Source organism: Coregonus lavaretus (genome assembly GCF_964263955.1).
Source record: "Coregonus lavaretus genome assembly, chromosome: 22".
Lineage (NCBI taxonomy): Eukaryota > Metazoa > Chordata > Actinopteri > Salmoniformes > Salmonidae > Coregonus > Coregonus lavaretus.
Genome location: NC_140009.1, coordinates 25,291,165 through 25,309,588, shown reverse-complemented (window position 1 = coordinate 25,309,588; position 18,424 = coordinate 25,291,165). Strand labels below are relative to the sequence as shown.

Below are 18,424 nucleotides of genomic sequence, written 5' to 3'. Positions count from 1 at the left end.
TATGGGATAAATGGGTGGAAATTCTACCGTTACTGTACAATCCCAGTCCTCATGTTACAGTTGATGAACGCCTTGTTCCATTCAGAGGACGTTGTCCCTTCAGACAGTATATGCCAAACAAGCCTGCAAAATGTGGCATCAAAATATGGGCAGCATGTGATGCCACATCAAGCTATGCATGGAATATGCAAGTTTACACTGGGAAGCCACCCGGCGGAGTGCCTGAGAAAAACCAGGGGATGCGGGTGGTGCTGGACATGAGTGAAGGGCTGCAAGGTCATAACATCACGTGTGACAACTTCTTCACATCCTACCGCCTTGGTGTTGAACTACAGAAGAGAAAGCTGACCATGGTTGGAACAATCAGAAAAAACAAACCTGAACTTCCCAGTGAGCTTCTGAAAATGCAGGGCAGAACTGTGCATTCCTCTAAATTTGCTTTCTCTGAAAATGCAACTGTTGTTTCATACTGCCCAAAGAAGAACAAGAATGTTCTTGTAATGAGCACAATGCACAAAGATGCATCGCTGAGTGCAAGAGAGGACATCAAGCCACAAATAATACTGGACTACAATTCCACCAAAGGAGGAGTTGACAATTTGGATAAAGTCACAGCAACATATAGTTGTCAGCGCATGACTGCCCGCTGGCCTTTGGTGATTTTCTACAACATTGTGGATGTGTCTGCTTACAATGCCTATGTCCTGTGGACTGAAATCAACCAGCAATGGAATGGTGGCAAATTGTACCGACGCCGGCTTTTCCTAGAGGAGCTCGGCAAAGCTCTCATCACTCCCAAGATCCAGAGGAGAGTCCGGCCTCCTCGGTCGACAGCAGCTGCATCTGCCGTCCAGAAAATTCAAGCTGGACCATCAACACATGCCTCCAATCAACCAGAAATGGATCCAGTGGATACAGGCAGTGGCAAGAAACGGAAAAGATGCCAGCTCTGCCCCCCTCGACAAGACAGTAAAACAAGCACCACTTGTGTAGAATGCAATAAATACATCTGCAGAAAGCACACACACACATTGTGTTCAACATGTAGAGAGAAAGACTGAAGGGATAATATGGACCAATAAGGGGGGAAAAAACCTACTTGGGGAAACTGAAAAATCTTGTTTGTGAGAAAGGAAATATGTTTAACAAATAGTTCTTAAATATAGTTTAAAAAAAATAAAAAGTATTGTATTTCTTCTTTCTGAAATGTCTGATAAGACAAAATAAAGTTGTTTCTGTTTTTACTTAATTCTTTGACTGTCTTGAGTGTGTTTAAACTGTGCGGGTCAATTTGACCCGTAACATAATGGATGTCATTTTTTTCCAGCAAAGCACAAGGGATAAGGACACTCCCACCATGCCCTCATTGGGATCAGCAGGGGATGGGGGAGGATAGGGGGGAGGAAGGGGTAAGGAATGCCTCCAGGCCCTGGACCTGGCTGGGACAGACATGTCACGTCTTGATTGATGGGCCACGCGTGGGCCGCTGACAGCTGGGAAATACTGACTGTTCAGTTTATATATCCCAACACTGTACTATGCACTTTGTGTACTGTAGTAGGTCATTTTTTTACAGAATGTTACAGCACAACCACATCTCTGATAAGGCAGGACATATTATGATTGAGTTTATAGCTCTTTTATTCACTCATGGCACTGGCTTTAAGTAGTGTAGATAAAAGTGTTATTTAGCTTTATGCTCACCACATTTCCTTCTTCCTTTTTGCACCCCAAACTTCCCAATAACAATGGCCAGTTGGCCAGATCTCAGCTAGCATGCAACAGTCACCCAGCTGGGCCTGAGAAAGTGCTGACCACACACCACTTACCTAAGAATGAGTAAATTGCTGTTGATCTTAGGACATTGTCCACTCAAAAAAATATCTGCATGAAAAACACAGCTAAGAAAAAATGGCCAAGCAGTATATTCACCCATAAGCCCGTTCTGCTGTGATACTCTGTGGTGCTTGTGGTGGTGTGATGTTTTGTCTGCTGTCTGTCTGCTGCATATAAGAAGTCATTGAGCAAAAGCCAAGTGGCTGGTGCTGGGCTGAAAACACTGAGGTTCCCAGGCAGTTACCTGTCATGGAAATACTGTATGATCATGTGGGACTACCTAAACATGATATCCTGACGGGCAAAACATCTCATTAAATAAAATAAGAGGGGGGAATCAGAAGCACTGTAAAGCCAACAGTCAACTAGAGTCACACTATAGACCTGCTGAAACCTATGGCTCCCTTCCATGGCCCAGTCAGTTAGTGAGTCAGTCAGTCTGCCACCTACATGTAGAAAACACCCAGAATTACCCTACCAGCTGCACCAACCGGAGAGCAATTTAGAGAAATTAAGCTTTTATTGTTGGGCGTGCTCTCTCTACTTCTTTTCAGTTGGCACGGAGCAAGGGATGGTGGGATAGGAGCATGAGGAAGAGTAGACTAGACGGATCAGTGTACAGTGTAGTGTAGTGTGGTGTGTAGTGTGGTGTAGTGTAGTGTAGTGTAGTGTAGTGTGGTGTAGTGTGGTGTGCTGTGTTGTAGTGTGGTGTGTTGTAGTGTAGTGTGGTATAGTATAGTGTGGTGTAGTGTGGTGTGTTGTAGTGTAGTGTGGTATAGTATAGTGTGGTGTGGTGTAGTGTGTTGTAGTGTGGTGTGGTGTGGTGTAGTGTAGTGTGGTGTGTTGTAGTGCGGTGTAGTGTGGTGTGGTGTAGTGTAGTGTGGTGTGGTGTGTTGTAGTGTGGTGTGTTGTAGTGTAGTGTAGTGTGGTGTGTAGTGTGTGTAGTGTAGTGTGGTGTGGTGTAGTGTAGTGTGGTGTGTTGTTGTGCGGTGTAGTGTGGTGTGGTGTAGTGTGGTGTAGTGTGGTGTAGTGTGGTGTGGTGTAGTGAGGTGTAGTGTAGCACAGGGGTGCCGCCGAGCATGTTGGCTTGACAACGCCTCACTCAACTGGAGGCCAGTTTTATCAACACCCCTACTCTGCAGACAAAACAAACTGTTCCTAACAATCTCAACACTGTTCCCAAGTAGCCCCACTCACATACAACACAACACCACCCTCCTCCTCTCAGCTTGGAATATTCCCAAGACCATGTGGCTGAATTGGTTTTTGGGAAGTGCTATAGGAACATTAAAGATGTGTTTTCAATTCTCCCTTGGGTCATATTGTTTGTGTTAAATATGAGAGGCTTTGGCTAAAAGCATGTGCCAAATGACAGCATTATTTAGATAGATTCCAAATGAGGAGAGAAAGAGCTGACCCCCAAATAGTCAGATTGATGTACCTTTACAAGTTCTCAAGTTCAATTACAGAAACAGTTGGTCTCTTTACAGTGAGTTGGACAACATACACTTTAAATGCCCATACTTTGGATAGATGTACATGTTTAGGATGCTGTGTTTCAATGTTGAGCCCAAGGCATGTCGCTGATATGTACCAGCCTTGATACTGATTGACCACATCAATACAGAGAGAGAATAAAAGGCACATCATCTGTTTTTCCACTAATTTCCATAGTTCCATGGTTCCATAGTTATTGCCTTGGCTTCTCTTCCCAGCAGTGCCAGATGTTTGGGAGGGGGATGGTTTGCCCAAGTCAAGACCCAGAGGTTTTTTAGACTTGGAGCTCTTATTCCACACCTGTAGTAGTAGGCCTGCATGGCAAACTCTTTATTTGCTCTGCGGCTGGCTCCCCCGGCTCCCGCTGAGCTATGGCTACCACCAAATCTTAGAAACAAACAAGCTAGAGAGAGGCCTGGTTTGGCAGTTCCTCTCAGCGAGCTGAAGCCAAAACAATTTGGGAGGAGGAAGACGACTTATTATTATCACGACAATGCTATTACCTTCCCATTCACCTCAGTAACAGGGTGAATAAACCTGCCTAACTCATAACCATCTAAATCTATGTCATTAGGTGAAGGGCACACAGAACAGGCAGTAGCCACTGGGACATTGGATCATGAGCAGTATGATAGAGTATTGTTATGGCTGTTTTCTATGCCTACCTTGGCAAGTCCTCTCATTGGTCAGCAGCTTGTAGCCCTTCTTGCAGCTGCACTCGAAGCTGCCCACTGTGTTCCGACACACGTGGTCACATCCCCCGTTGTTCAGGCGGCACTCGTCAATGTCTGAGGACAGAAAACACATACAGTAGAAAACTCACTTCAACGCACAGACAGGAAGAGAGAGAAAGAACAAGAGAAAGTGCAGGAGAGAGAGAGAGAGAGAGAGAGAGAGAGAGAGAGAGAGAGAGAGAGAGAGAGAGAGAGAGAGAGAGAGAGAGAGAGAGAGAGAGAGAGAGAGAGAGAGAGAGAGAGAGAGAGAGAGAGAGAGAGAGAGAGAGAGAGAGAGAGAGAGAGAGATGGCAAGGATGTGGTGTACGTTTGAGGGCTGAAATATGTATGTGTGATGGATGACTCTGGGGCCTAGCAGTCGAGAGCAGTCAGGGTGTTAAGTAGAGGATGATGATCCACACGGCTGACTGGAGATCCATCCCAGAGAGAGAAGAGAGAGATGCACAGGGAAAGTGCACTAAGGATTTCTCCTTAGATCTGGGATGGGTATGATCTGGGTCTGTATGTGGTTAGAATAGATCACAGCCCTTACAGAGACAGCCAGGGGAGAACTATGTCTCAGCACAGACCGACCACAGCTCGACCATTCTTTTCATCGTCAATAACAAATCAATACATCATATGGCTCACCCGGGCTTTGATCGGGACTTGGCCAAGCAGCTTCGATCAGATTTACTCTGAATCATCATTGTAAATGAGGCATCCGTCTCTTGAGGGAGAGTTCAGTACATCATCTGGTTAAAATAAATGCATCAGAAATTGAATAAAATAATAATACTCTCCTGTCTCTCTCTTTGTCTCTCTCCCCTGAGAGGTCCCTTGCCCGCAGCGGGCCTCTGTTTTCTCTTGCCAGTGCTGTCTGAGGTTGTTTTCCTTTTCTTTCCTCTCAAACCAAACTAATAAACCCAATGTACTTTTATCAGAGTTGTTAGCGTAAAGTTATGAGCACTGAAGGGGAAGCAGACTCCTATTCTAGGCTTTTTGGCAGCATCAACAGTCTTGAGTTTCTCCACCGAGCTCTTCTCTCTCTCTCTCTCTCTCTCTCTCTCTCTCTCTCTCTCTCTCTCTCTCTCTCTCTCTCTCTCTCTCTCGCTCTCTCGCTCTCTCTCTCTCTCGCTCTGTCTCTTTGCTATTATCTCCCTGAAATGTACTCCTAATCTAAACCGTTCTTACTCCCATGCTCTTGTTTGTATAAATTAAGAACAGCTTTTGATAAATTGTGAGGATATCAAGCTATTTGTGTTTGACAGCAGCAACAGCATATGGGTACCTTGACAAACGGATTTGCTGCCAAAGCAGTACCCAGAACAGCAGGGTCATTCGACTATATACAGTGTTGAAGTGTTGGCATCATTAGACCTCAACTCTCCACTCCATCCCAATGTGAGAGTTGTGACAGAGGCAGAGGCAGCCGATGAGACAGAGGGGATGAGGCAGAGCAGGGTGGCAAGGCGAGGTCAGTCGCCACTGGGGAACCAGACAGCAGCAGTCCTACACGCCTCAACGAGCCCACAATGCATCTCTGATTAGAGTGTCAGGTCCCTGCTCTCCATGGCCACCGTGTGTGTGTGTGTGGGTGGACACAATGTGTATGGAGGGCTGTGGGGGCTGGAGGGAGGCCAGTAAAAGCTTAGGAACCAGCAAGATAGATCAAAGGGAAAATATAGAAAGAATCAGTGGATAGTTTAGGAAGGAAAATAATGATTGACAGGTTTAACTGGTACTGTAACATTGTGGAGCTTGGGTGACTGACAGAATAATACGGTTTAGAACATGAAGGACAAAGTGTGGGTTAAGTCTAGTGAGTAGTGATAACACATTGTATGTGACTGACAGTGTGAGAGGTTGGGAGACTGTATGATTGACAATGTGAAAGGGGTGGAGATCATGTAATTGACAGGTGGATAGTTGCTGTTTGAGAGGATGAGAGGTGAGGGAGGGAGACTGGCTGTGTGTGTTAGGTTACCTTTGCAGGTCTTGCGGTCTGGCTGGAGAGTGAAGCCTACAGGACAGCTGCAGCGGACTCCTGTCACCGCGTCATGACACGTGCTGTCACAGCCACCGTTGTTCACTGCACACGTCTCTGCAGAGAGAAACACACATGCAGTACATCACAGTTAGACACACACACTGGGATCTATAGGTGGTGGAACTGGTCCCAAAATCGGTTGCTTTTCCATTATCATTTAAAAAAGATGTCTATTATACAGTGCAGTTCCAAAGAGGATAAGAAAAAGACAGAGAAGAGACAGGAAAGTGCTTCAGTAGTTTGCTCCTGTGTGGAACAATGGAAGTGAACAAGAGAGCACAGTTAGGTAATTCAACACCTGATACTATGGATGATAGAGGATCAGAGTACTAAGAGCATAGTGCCATGACATAAATGAATGAGTGTGTGCACACGTGGATGTTTGGCTGCTCTTCGGACAAGGTGAGTTAAAACACCCCCACCCCCATTACTCCCCCAACATCCTCATAGGACATCAACCAACTCCTATCATGAGGACAGCAGCTCTTCCTCCAGACAGCTGCGGTCAAAATCATTTTCTTTACCCTGGCTTTGACAAGAGCTTCCAGGCATTTTGGGGATAAAAAAGCAATTTCACCAGGCCAGTCAGCGTGATTGATTTGAAGAATGGAGGTTATTTAGTCAGGGAAGGGAGGGCACCCGGCTGCCTGGCAGTGCCTCATCTCTAGACACATTAGAGATTAGGCACTGCCACACATTTCACAGAGAAGACTGACTTTTAACAAAAGGCAGAAGAGAAGAAATGTGTTCCCACTTTAAAGAGCTTGGTGTCCGTCTGTGGCCTGTAGCATCGCCAATAGCTTCAAACACTCTGGAAAAATAACACCATTAAAAAACAAAACCTGATCTACTCTGGGAAATCACGATACCTTGCTACAAGGGCATCTGGTCACTCTCAGAGAAGCACATAGCATCACTTTTCCTCTAATAAGCTGAGGGATACCAGTCGGCAGTTATTTCACAAACTAGGTCTATTAAATACCCAAGAGCCTATCTCATAAAGTGCACCAGAACAGCTGGCCTGGCTGTGGGCTTCACCACAGACTGCTGAGAGGGTTGAGACTGGTATGGAGAGGGCTTCTCACACGTGGCACCACAGAGGAAGCACAGCTGCCCCAGTCTCCACAGAGAATAACTGGATCTCTGTGAGGAATACCTAAGCTAACATGAAACTGCCATGATGGGGCAGGCCAAACCCTCTTAATACACATCAACTCTACTGCAAGTCATAGATCATGGAATGCTATTTAGGTGGGAGAAAGTGTTTAAGCGTTTATTGCTTGTTTCACATCTGGTGACAGTGGCATCATGGCGACACTGTGACAGATACCCCAGGCAGTTTGGTGCTGATATGGGCGTGGGGCTGGCTCTGGCTGTAACTTAAAGGCCATGACTCAGCCATCCTGTGGAAGTCCATGGGCGCTGTGCTGGGGTAGAGAGAGAGAGCATTCCTAGTGAACCACGGTGGTGCTGTGCGGGGGAGAGTGGCACAGCCAGTGTGTTTGTCCAAATTGCACACTGACTGAGAGTTGGCAGACAGGGTGATGCAGCACTGTCACGACATGCCTCCAAAACGCTTAGAGAGGCAGTATCACACCAAACAGTAATGATCATAAGGGTAGAGAAATATTTATGAAGAGGGAGACACACTCTGGTATGTGTGTGGGTTGTGTTTTCTGGATGCAGGATGCAGACCAGCCACGTCCACAGTCAGTGTATTGGGTTATATGGACAGACTTTTGTAAGTATTCACAATATGAAGGCTCTGATATGTACAGTGTTTATTTTTATCAGTTCCATATGTTGATGTAATGTACAGTGCACCTCTCTCCCTGAAGCAATAACAACGTTTTGTCATTCGACTGCTATATTACACCTACGTGGTGAAAAGCTTTGGTTGCTTTCCAAGGGGCGACATACCTCTTGCTGGCTGACAATAACATACATTTGAGTTTGGGATGACATAGGCAACAAGTCCAAAGTGGCTGTTACCACCAATTGGATAGTTGAACCAAAGATTTTATAGAAATCATCATTGAGTTATATATGGTTTATTTGAACAACGACAAAGAAACACAGACACACACACACATACTCCTCAAAATCCAAGCCTCTGAGTTCACCTAGCAGCAGACATGCAGTTAGAATTGGGTTATTCAGAAAATAGTACACAAAAAGGTTATTTCAGACAGAAGAAAAATTATGTAGTGAATGCTTTTTCAATAAACATAAAATAAAAGAAATAGGATAATAACAACCCCTGAAAATGGTCTGCAAATTTCCTTTACCGCTGTAGCTTTGAAAGCAACCCCAAGAGCGAGCTTTTGTCAGGCTTGGCTGTATGGATTTCTGGGCTCATTAAGCAATGCTCTTTGAGCTCAGTTTGAGCTGACTGAAACCTCAGCAGAAAGCATGAGCCACCATGGTAACAACTCACTCACAATTATCTATTTTCCCTCTCTCTCTCTCTCTCTCTCTCTCTCTCTCTCTCTCTCTCTCTCTCTCTCTCTCTCTCTCTCTCTCTCTCTCTCTCTCTCTCTCTCTCTCGCTCTCTCTCTCTCTCTCTCTCTCTCTCTCTCTCTCTCTCTCTCTCTCTCTCTCTCGCTCTCTCTCTCTCTCTCTCTCTCGCTCTCTCTCTCTCTCTCTCTCTCATAATTTATACAGCAACACATAATATTGAGCTCGATAGAGAGAGTGACTTTTGTATACTCTGCACCTCCTCTTAAATGTTAAGAGTAATCTTGAGAAACATCAAACCCGTACTGTACATTTCTCCAAGTGGAAGTATACATTCCACTCTACGTGAAACTTTAGAACAGAGAGGTATTCTATGTTCAGTCTATTGTGTGGCTGAGTGTCAAGTCATGGACGTGGCTCTGGCCCCCTTCCAAGCACTAATACTCTGTGATAGCGTTCCAAAACCGGCCACGGATAGGTGCTCGGCACAGCACAGGGCTTAATTCTCTTCATAGCAGCTGTATCAAAACACAAATAAACCTCAGGGCCCTTGGCTTGGCCTGTTTCTAAAGAGCCATCACAGTAATTGGAAGAGAGAGGTTGAGGACTTTGAGTCAGGCCATTCACTTAGCCTAGCTTTCACCAGTACATCTACATACAGCTATCAAAGGAGGCATAGAACGTTTATGTGTCAGACAGAACAGATTGGCCAGGGATTAACTCTAGGTAGGGAAGGAAGTCTATTCTAAAGCCCCAATATTGTAGCATTCAGTACATGCCATATATCTCTTATCTGTCTTTAATTTTTATCATATTGTTTTGTGCTTGTAAGTTGAAGGCTTCTTTTCCTAACAGCAGCTGTGTTTTGAAAAGGCGAGGTTTGACATGGGCAGCAACCATTGTTATTGAAAGGGCATTCACAGAAGGAAGAGGAAGGTGGAGAGGTGTCAAAGGTCAGGGGTCAGAGAGGGATGATGCCCCTTTGGGAGGGGTGCAATGTGTGTTAGGTTAGTTAGTTTCCCCCGGGTCCTTTCGGCCTACACCCCACACCCACATGGAAGGACAGAGGGGCGCAGTCAGGAGGAGTCAGGGGGTCAGTGGAGCCCCCCAGAGAGGAGCCAGAGGAACAGAGATATTTACCATTGGGGAACAGCTGTGGGGCTGCCTGGTTCTGGACACTCCTCTCCCCTGCACACACATACACATACATTGCAAAAATACTGCTTTAGTGCTTCATTTAGAAACATGGGCCGAACATCTGTGATGTCATCATGAGAATAATCCTGTATGTATATAATACTGTACATTAGTGGTGTACTGTTCAATGCAATTGCCCCCATTTCTGGGCTGGTTCACTAAGCATATTCATGAAACACATAAGTCATCCATCTCTACTAGATGTAACACTCAAAATCAATGCCCAGAGGAGTTGCAGAAAACCATTGATTTGTCACAAGGGCAAAACTATTGATAATAATTGTACTATTGATAATGAATGGACGGCTGGCCAGACAATGTTGTGTACATTCTAAATCTAAACAGAAAATGGCTATGATAGATAACTCGCTAGAACAAGAGGGTCACCTCTAATGACAAAGGCAAACAAAGGCAGAAACCCACACCATGCAATCATGCACATACAAGAGCCACACGTTCAAGAGGAGGCAGACTTGAGGTAAAGCCAAGTTAGTGCAAACTCTGCAAGCCATTATAGCAAGAGTCAGATAGTTAGTGGTTTGTAAGAGAAGACAGGTCAGAGACAAACAGATTCACCCTCATGCTTTGCTGCCAGGCATTCAGGGTTAAAAATAAGAAGTTGTGACGTCTCACAGCATGGTGCTACTGTTGTGTAATGTTGTGTGACACTCTACTCTCCTCAACATGCTTAGAACATGTATTCCTCTGATGTCATTCAGGTGAATGAGGGATTATACATTTCCATGTCACTCTCTGTTTTCATAGAAACGCATGAGAACCATTGAGGATTTTATACCTCAGCGAGGAGACCGCACACACAGCATGCACTGTTTACATCCACTGTTGCCATAGATATACCAACATGACTGGGTGATTCCATGCCAGCATAGCCCGAAAATATTTTGGGTATCTCAGATTGTTCTGGCAATTCTCACATATAAACTTAATTGGGAGGAAGGATGTTTGACATGCTTTTTACATTTGAATCATTTGTAATCATTGTATCTCAATGAAGTTACTATGTGAGAATTGCCAGAACAATCTGAGATACCAAAAATATTTTCGGCATACGCTGGTGTAGAATCGTCCAACTCCATCCTAACATGCCCCATCCAACAACCATGCTTCTAGGCAGAAAGACAGAGCGATGTCAAAAGTATTCCAACACACAACTACCATAAGAATGAATATACAGTATGGACCACCCGTTAGCATATACACTACCAGTCAAAAGTTTTAGAACACCTACTCATTCAAGGGTTTTTCTTTAATTTTACTATTTTCTACATTGTAGAATAATAGTGAAGACATCAAAACTATGAAATAACACATATGGAATCATGTAGTAACCAAAAAAGTGTTAAACAAATGAAAATATATTTTATATTTGAGATTCTTCAAATAGCCACCCTTTGCCTTGATGACAGCTTTGCACACTCTTGGCATTCTCTCAACCTGCTTCACCTGGAATGCTTTTCCAACAGTCTTGAAAGAGTATGCTGAGCACTTGTTGGCTGCTTTTTCTTCACTCTGCGGTCCGACTCATCCCAAACCATCTCACGGGGGGCCAGTATGAAAAAAAAAAATTATGCACTCACTAACTGTAAGTCGCTCTGGATAAGAGTGTCAGCTAAATGACTAAAATGTAAATGTCAATGTAAATTTGGTTGAGGTCGGGGGATTGTGGAGGCCAAGTAATCTGATGCAGCACTCCATCACTCTCCTTCTTGGTAAAATAGCCCTTACACAGCCTGGAAGTGTGTTGGGTCATTGTCCTGTTGAAAAACAAATGATAGTCCCACTAAGCCCAAACCAGATGGGATGGCGTATCGCTGCAGAATGCTGTGGTAGCCATGCTGGTTAAGTGTGCCTTGAATTCTAAATAAATCACAGACAGTGTCACCAGCAAAGCACCCCCACACCATAACACCTCCTCCTCCATGCTTTACGGTGGGAAATACACATGCGGAGATCATCGGTTGGAACAAAAAATCTCAAATTTGGACTCCAGACCAGAGGACTAATTTCCACCGGTCTAATGTCCATTGCTCGTGTTTCTTGGCCCAAGCAAGTCTCTTCTTCTTATTGGTGTCCTTTAGTAGTGGTTTCTTTGCAGCAATTCGACCATGAAAGCCTGATTCACATAGTTTCCTCTGAACAGTTGATGTTGAGATGTGCCTGTTACTTGAACACTGTGAAGCATTTATTTGGGCTGCAATTTCTGAGGCTGGTAACTCTAATGAACTTATCCTCTGCAGCAGAGGTAACTCTGGGTCTTCCATTCTTGTGGCGGTCCTCATGAGAGCCAGTTTGATCATAGCGCTTGATGGTTTTTGCGACTGCACTTGAAGAAACTTTCAAAGTTCTTGACATTTTCCGGATTGACTAACCTTCATGTCTTAAAGTAATGATGGACTGTCGTTTCTCTTTGCTTATTTGAGCTGTTCTTGTCATAATATGGACTTAGTCTTTTACCAAATAGGGCTATCTTCTGTATACGCCCCCTACCTTGTCACAACACAACTGATTGGCTCAAACGCATTAAGAAGGAAAGAAATTACACAAATGTACTTTTAAGAAGGCACACCTGTTAATTGAAATGCATTCCAGGTGACTACCTCATGAAGCTGGTTGAGATAATGCCAAGAGTGTGCAAAGCTGTCATCAAGGCAAAGGGTGGCTATTTGAAGAATCTCAAATATAAAATATATTTAGATTTGTTTAACACTTTTTTTGGTTACTACATGATTCCATATGTGTTATTTCATAGTTTTGATGTCTTCACTATTATTCTACAATGTAGAAAACAGTCAAAATAAAGAAAAACCCTTGAATGAGTAGGTGTTCTAAAACCTTTGACCGGTAGTGTATGTGTGTGCGCTTTTGTGCATGCATGCGATCGTGAATGTATGTCCATATACGTGTGTGTGCATGTGTGTGTATGTGTTTCTGTGTGTGTATGCAGAGGTGTAAAGTAATTAAGTAAAAATACTTTAAAGTACTACTTAAGTAGTTTTTGGGGGTATCTGTACTTTACTATTTATATTTTTTACAACTTTTACTTTTACTCCGCTACATTCCTAAAGAAAATAATGTACTTTTTACTCCATACATTTTCCCTGACACCCAGAAGTACTCATTACATTTTGAATTCTTAGCAGGACAGGAAAATGGTCCAATTCACACACATATCAAGAGAACCTCCCTGGTCATCCCTACTGCCTCTGATCTGGCGGACTCACTAAACACAAATACTTTGTTTGTAAATTATGTGTTGGAGTGTGCCCCTGGCTATCAGTAAATAAAGAAAACAAGAAAATTGTGCCGTCTGGTTTGCTTAATATAAGGAATTTGAAAGGATTTATACTTTTACTTTTGATACTTAAGTATATTTTAGCAATTACATTTACTTTTGATACATAAGTATATTTAAAACCAAATACTTTTAAACTTTTACTCAAATAGTATTTTACTGGGTGACTTTCACTTTTACTTGAGTCATTTTCTATTAAGGTATCTTTACTTTTACTCAAGTATTGTAATTGGGTACTTTTTCCACCACTGTGTGTATATGTGTGTGTGTGTGTGTGTGTGTGTGTATGGACGGCATAGTGTGACTAGTTCCTGAGCATGTCTGCATCTGCCTGCTATTTGGAGATGTTTATGATTTGCTGTACTAACAGCTTGAATACTTCCACATGATGGCTGCTCCTTTCTGTTTTGTTAAGTTTCTTGCTTTACAGAAACGTACTGTATGTGCAAACACACTGGAGACCAGTCCAAGAGGGAAGTTTACAGTGTGTTAATTCAACTTTAATGGAAGATTTGGTAAACTGATGAGTTTCCCTTATAGTAAATCAGATCATACATCACTTACTGAGTGTGTGTGTGTGTGCTTATTTGCGTGTCTGTGACGGGAATAAGTAAGCCATATGTTTAGATATATTGCACCATGCTAATTTGATATGTCTGTTTTTCCCCATATAGGGGAGCTCTCCTGATACATACACTACCGTTCAAAAGTTTGGGGCCACTTAGAAATGTCCTTGTTTTCCATGAAAACATACATTAAATGAATTTGAACAGGAAATATAGAAAAATGCATAGGAAATGTAGTCATTGACAAGGTTAGAAATAATGATTTTTTAATTGAAATAATAATTGTGTCCTTCAAACTTTGCTTTCGTCAAAGAATCCTCAATTTGTAGCAATTACAGCCTTGCAGACCTTTGGCATTCTAGCTGTCAATTTGTTGAGGTAATCTGAAGAGATTTCACCCCATGCTTCCTGAAGCACCTCCCACAAGTTGGATTGGCTTGATGGGCACTTCTTTCGTACCATACAGTCAAGCGTGGTCCTCTGTAGCTCAATTGGTAGAGCATGGCGCTTGTAATGCCAGGGTAGTGGGTTCGATCCCCGGGACCACCCATACGTAAAAATGTATGCACACATGACTGTAAGTCGCTTTGGATAAAAGTGTCTGCTAAATGGCATGTTATTATTATTATTATAAGCTGCCCCCACAACAGCTCAATAGGGTTGAGATGACTGTGCTGGGCACTCCATTATAGACAGAATACCAGCTGACTGCTTCTTCCCTAAATAGTTATTGCATAGTTTGGAGCTGTGCTTTGGGTCATTGTCCTGTTGTAGGAGGAAATTGGCTCCAATCAAGTGCCGTCCACAGGGTATGGCATGGCGTTGCAAAATGGAGTGATAGCCTTCCTTCTTCAAGATCCCTTTTACCCTGTACAAATCTCCCACTTTACCATCACCAAAGCACCCCCAGACCAAAGCACCCCCAGACCATCACATTGCCTCCACCATGCTTGACAGATGGCATCAAGCACTCCTCCAGCATCTTTTCATTTGGTCTGCGTCTCACAAATGTTCTTCTTTGTGATTTGAACACCTCAAACTTCGATTCGTCTGTCCATAACACTTTCTTCCAATCTTCCTCTGTCCAATGTCTGTGTTCTTTTGCCCATCTTAATCTTTTATTTTTATTGGCCAGTCTGAGATATGGCTTTTTCTTTGCAACTCTGCCTAGAAGGTCAGCATCCCGGAGTCGCCTCTTCACTGTTGACGTTGAGGCTGGTGTTTTGCAGGTACTATTTAATGAAGCTGCCAGTTGAGGACCTGTGAGGCATCTGTTTCTCAAACTAGACACTCTAATGTATTTGTCCTCTTGCTCAGTTGTGCACCGGGGCCTCCCACTCCTCTTTCTATTCTGGTTAGAGACAGTTTGCGCTGTTCTGTGAAGGGAGTAATACACAGCGTTGTACGAGATCTTCAGTTTCTTGGCAATTTCTCGCATGGAATAGCCTTCATTTCTCAGAACAAGAATAGACTGACGAGTTTCAGAAGAAAGTTATTTGTTTCTGGCCATTTTGATCCTGTAATTGAACCCACAATTGCTGATGCTCCAGATACTCAACTAGTCTCAAGAAGGCCAGTTTTATTGCTTCTTTAATCAGCACAACAGTTTTCAGCTGTGCTAACATAATTGCAAAATGGTTTTCTAATGATCAATTAGCCTTTTAAAATAATAAACTTGGATTAGCAAACACAACGTGCCATTGGAACACAGGACTGATGGTTGCTGATAATGGGCCTCTGTACACCTATGTAGATATTCCATAAAAAATCAGCCGTTTCCAGCTACAATAGCCATTTACAACATTAACAATGTCTACACTGTATTTCTGATCAATTTGATGTTATTTTAATGGACAAAGAAATTGCTTTTTTCTTTCGAAAACAAGGACATTTCTAAGTGACCCCAACTTTTGAGCGGTAGTGTACATTTACAGCATGTAGAAGTAAATGTGTTGAGACTTGCACCATAAACTCTAAACCCCAAACAAAAGTGACTGATAGGAAAGATGAAAGGCAAACTGTTTCAAATAAAAGAAGGCTATGCATTGCCCATTGAATATTGACTGAGTTTGGGTGGAGAGACTTGAGACAACAGAATGAATGAAGACGTGGCACGATGAGCAAAAAAAACCTAAAAAACAACTACGAAATCAATAGCCCACTAAAGAAATACACACCGTAGGACTACTATGGTCAACAATGGTTTAGTTGGTCCTGTTCCAGTGTCATTCATGGGACTGAGAGCATTGAAGTGGTAGTCCCGGTTCAATTAAACTACTGTAGTTTAGTATATTGGGGCTATATGAACAGAATACTCTAGCTTACATAAAGGTTGCTTTGGTTGTTTTTCAGCTTTGAATCATCCTACATTACTGCTATAAAAAAAATTCTCTCCCATCCTTATTTGGTCACATTTTCACTGAGGAAATTCATTTTCACTGGGAGTCTCCATCTCCCAATCTGTCCTGTCTGGCTGTCTTTAGTAATGTTAGTGCCTGGCTGAAGCAGTCCCAATCATCCTGTCAGTCAGCCCGTTGTCAGGGGCTCGTTTGGTGGTTTGTTTATTTTATTGTGGTTTTATTAACTAATAGCGCCTCTCGGAGAGATGGAGCGCACCAGCACCAAACCGCAGAGTGGGCTGCTACCACAACTCCCCGTCCCCCTTGTCTCCCCCCACTGCAATCCACCGTACCCCCAGAGCCTGTGGAGGGAAACCCAAGACTCTAACTGCCTGAGCGCTCCCTAATCTGTCACGTCAGGCGCAGTTCTCTTCGTCTTGGTAATGGTGGCTCAGACATTGAATTTGGCCACAGCAGACTTTGTGGCGTCCTGGCAGCCTCGCTAGAGTACGGTGGTAATGATAGGGTGGTTGACCAGGCCTTGACATGGGCCTGGATCTCATCAGCACCATGGTGGAGAGGGGGGGACTAGACACACTGAGCCAACCAGACAACCAGCCACTGAAACCAGCCAACCAGTCAACCAAAACAGCTGACCAGCCACCGACACCAGCCAACCAGCCGCGCAAACCAGTCAACCAGCCACCGAAACCAGCCAACCAGCCTACACACAGCCTCAATTCACTTACAAAACGCCAAGAGGTGAACTACAAATATACTATATATCCACCTGACAGAAAACACCAGTCAGTCTGGTTCAACGTGTCTCTTTCCATGGGTCATTCTACACAGCCTCTATTTAATTACTTAATGTCAACCGAAGCAAACAACATTTACAAATGTCAATGAAGGTTTAGATTGGGTTTGATTAGGTATACTTTTAGTGTAACATAATTGAGGAGTTGACCAAAGGCCTAAGAGAGTAGAGGAGCTGCATCTGGCTACATGGGGTGGTGAAGCAGAAGCAGAGGAAGCACAGTGTCCAGCAAAGCAGGGAGAGAGGAAAGACCAAAGCAAATGTAGCCAGAGAGAGAGAGAGAGAGAGAGAGAGAGAGAGAGAGAGAGAGAGAGAGAGAGAGAGAGAAGAGAGAGAGAGAGAGAGAGAGAGAGAGAGAGAGAGAGAGAGAGAGAGAGAGAGAGAGAGAGAGAGAGAGAGAGAGAGAGAGAGAGAGAGAGAGAGAGAGAGAGAGAGAGAGAGAGAGAGAGAGAGAGAGAGAGAGAGAGAGAGAGAGAGAGAGAGAGAGAGAGAGAGAGAGAGAGAGAGAGAGAGAGAGAGAGAGAGAGAGAGAGAGAGAGAGAGAGAGAGAGAGAGAGAGAGAGAGAGAGAGAGAGAGAGAGAGAAGGTCACAGCTGTAGACTGCAGCAGTAGCAGCAGAGAGAGGCACAGCTTTTGTCTTTGTGTGTAATAGCTGAAGCAGCAGAAGGCGACTTGGAGATGCAGATGCCTCTGGAACTACCTGGTAATATGTGAGTAAGGTTGTGGATATGATTGATACAGTACATGTAATATTCTATCTCAGAGCACATCCTTCATTTAGTTATCCCCCACAACCCGTCAAATGTGTGCTGACTCACCTACACATGTCTTTCCATCAGTGTGCAGGGCAAACTTCATGTGACACGCACATCTGGGGCCGTGGTCCGTCTCCTCACAGATGTGCTGGCAACCCCCGTTGCCGTAGTTACAGGTCACTGCCAAGGAGCACACAGTTAGAGCAGTAGGAACATGCTGCACAGTCGTCCGTGTGCTGTGACACCATCACCCTCTCAACCTCAGTATGATGGAGACGTTTAGGCAGTCCTCCCATTTACACCTTGGTGTGAAGGATCTCACACCCCTAAACCATCACCTACTTAGTGGAATGGAGCAGAACTGCCGAGTTCAGGGTTTTATTCTCACTTGAAAACACTACTGTAGTTCCACATTGGAATGAGAGTACCGCTTCTTTAGTGTGTGTGTTTGTGTGTTTATGTGTGTGTGTGTGTGTGTGTGTGCACATGCGTGAGTCTGTTTGTGGTGTGTTGATTGTGTCGACATTAGCATTCTAAATACACCTGCGATGTCAGACTGCCAAAGGGTGAGAGCCAAGGCTTCATCCTCCATCCTGATGTCTGCATTCCACTACCCCCGCACCTTTTGCCCTTTTCCTGGGCTGTCACATTTTTTTTATTTTTATAACACTTCTCCAATCCTTATCCAAACACAGGCAAATCCCCCATCAGCCCCGGCCCCAGCCCTGACAGGATGAGCCCTGTTGGAAGGCAACAGGAAGCATGTGCTGTCCATCACAATGGCTCTGTCTCACAGAAACCTGCTGACCGCTCCCTTAGTTACTCTATTTGTGTCGATTATCAGACGCTATAAATCATTTGGTGTGATAAACTGGCAGTTTCAT

General features: G+C 44.0%; 1 protein-coding gene across 2 annotated transcripts in view; it reads right to left on the bottom strand.

Annotated features, from left to right (window-relative positions):
* LOC311149421 (signal peptide, CUB and EGF-like domain-containing protein 3) overlaps window positions 1-18,424 on the bottom strand; it is a 97,330-nt gene that overhangs the window by 19,864 nt on the left and 59,042 nt on the right. For both annotated transcript variants that reach the window (XM_084186612.1, XM_084186613.1), the window contains exons 6-9: window positions 17,604-17,720; window positions 9,694-9,741; window positions 6,034-6,150; window positions 3,999-4,121 (exon numbers count right to left, since the gene is read on the bottom strand). In XM_084186612.1, coding sequence (XP_084042738.1) covers window positions 3,999-4,121; window positions 6,034-6,150; window positions 9,694-9,741; window positions 17,604-17,720 — 405 coding nt within the window. The remainder of the gene's footprint in view (window positions 1-3,998; window positions 4,122-6,033; window positions 6,151-9,693; window positions 9,742-17,603; window positions 17,721-18,424) is intronic.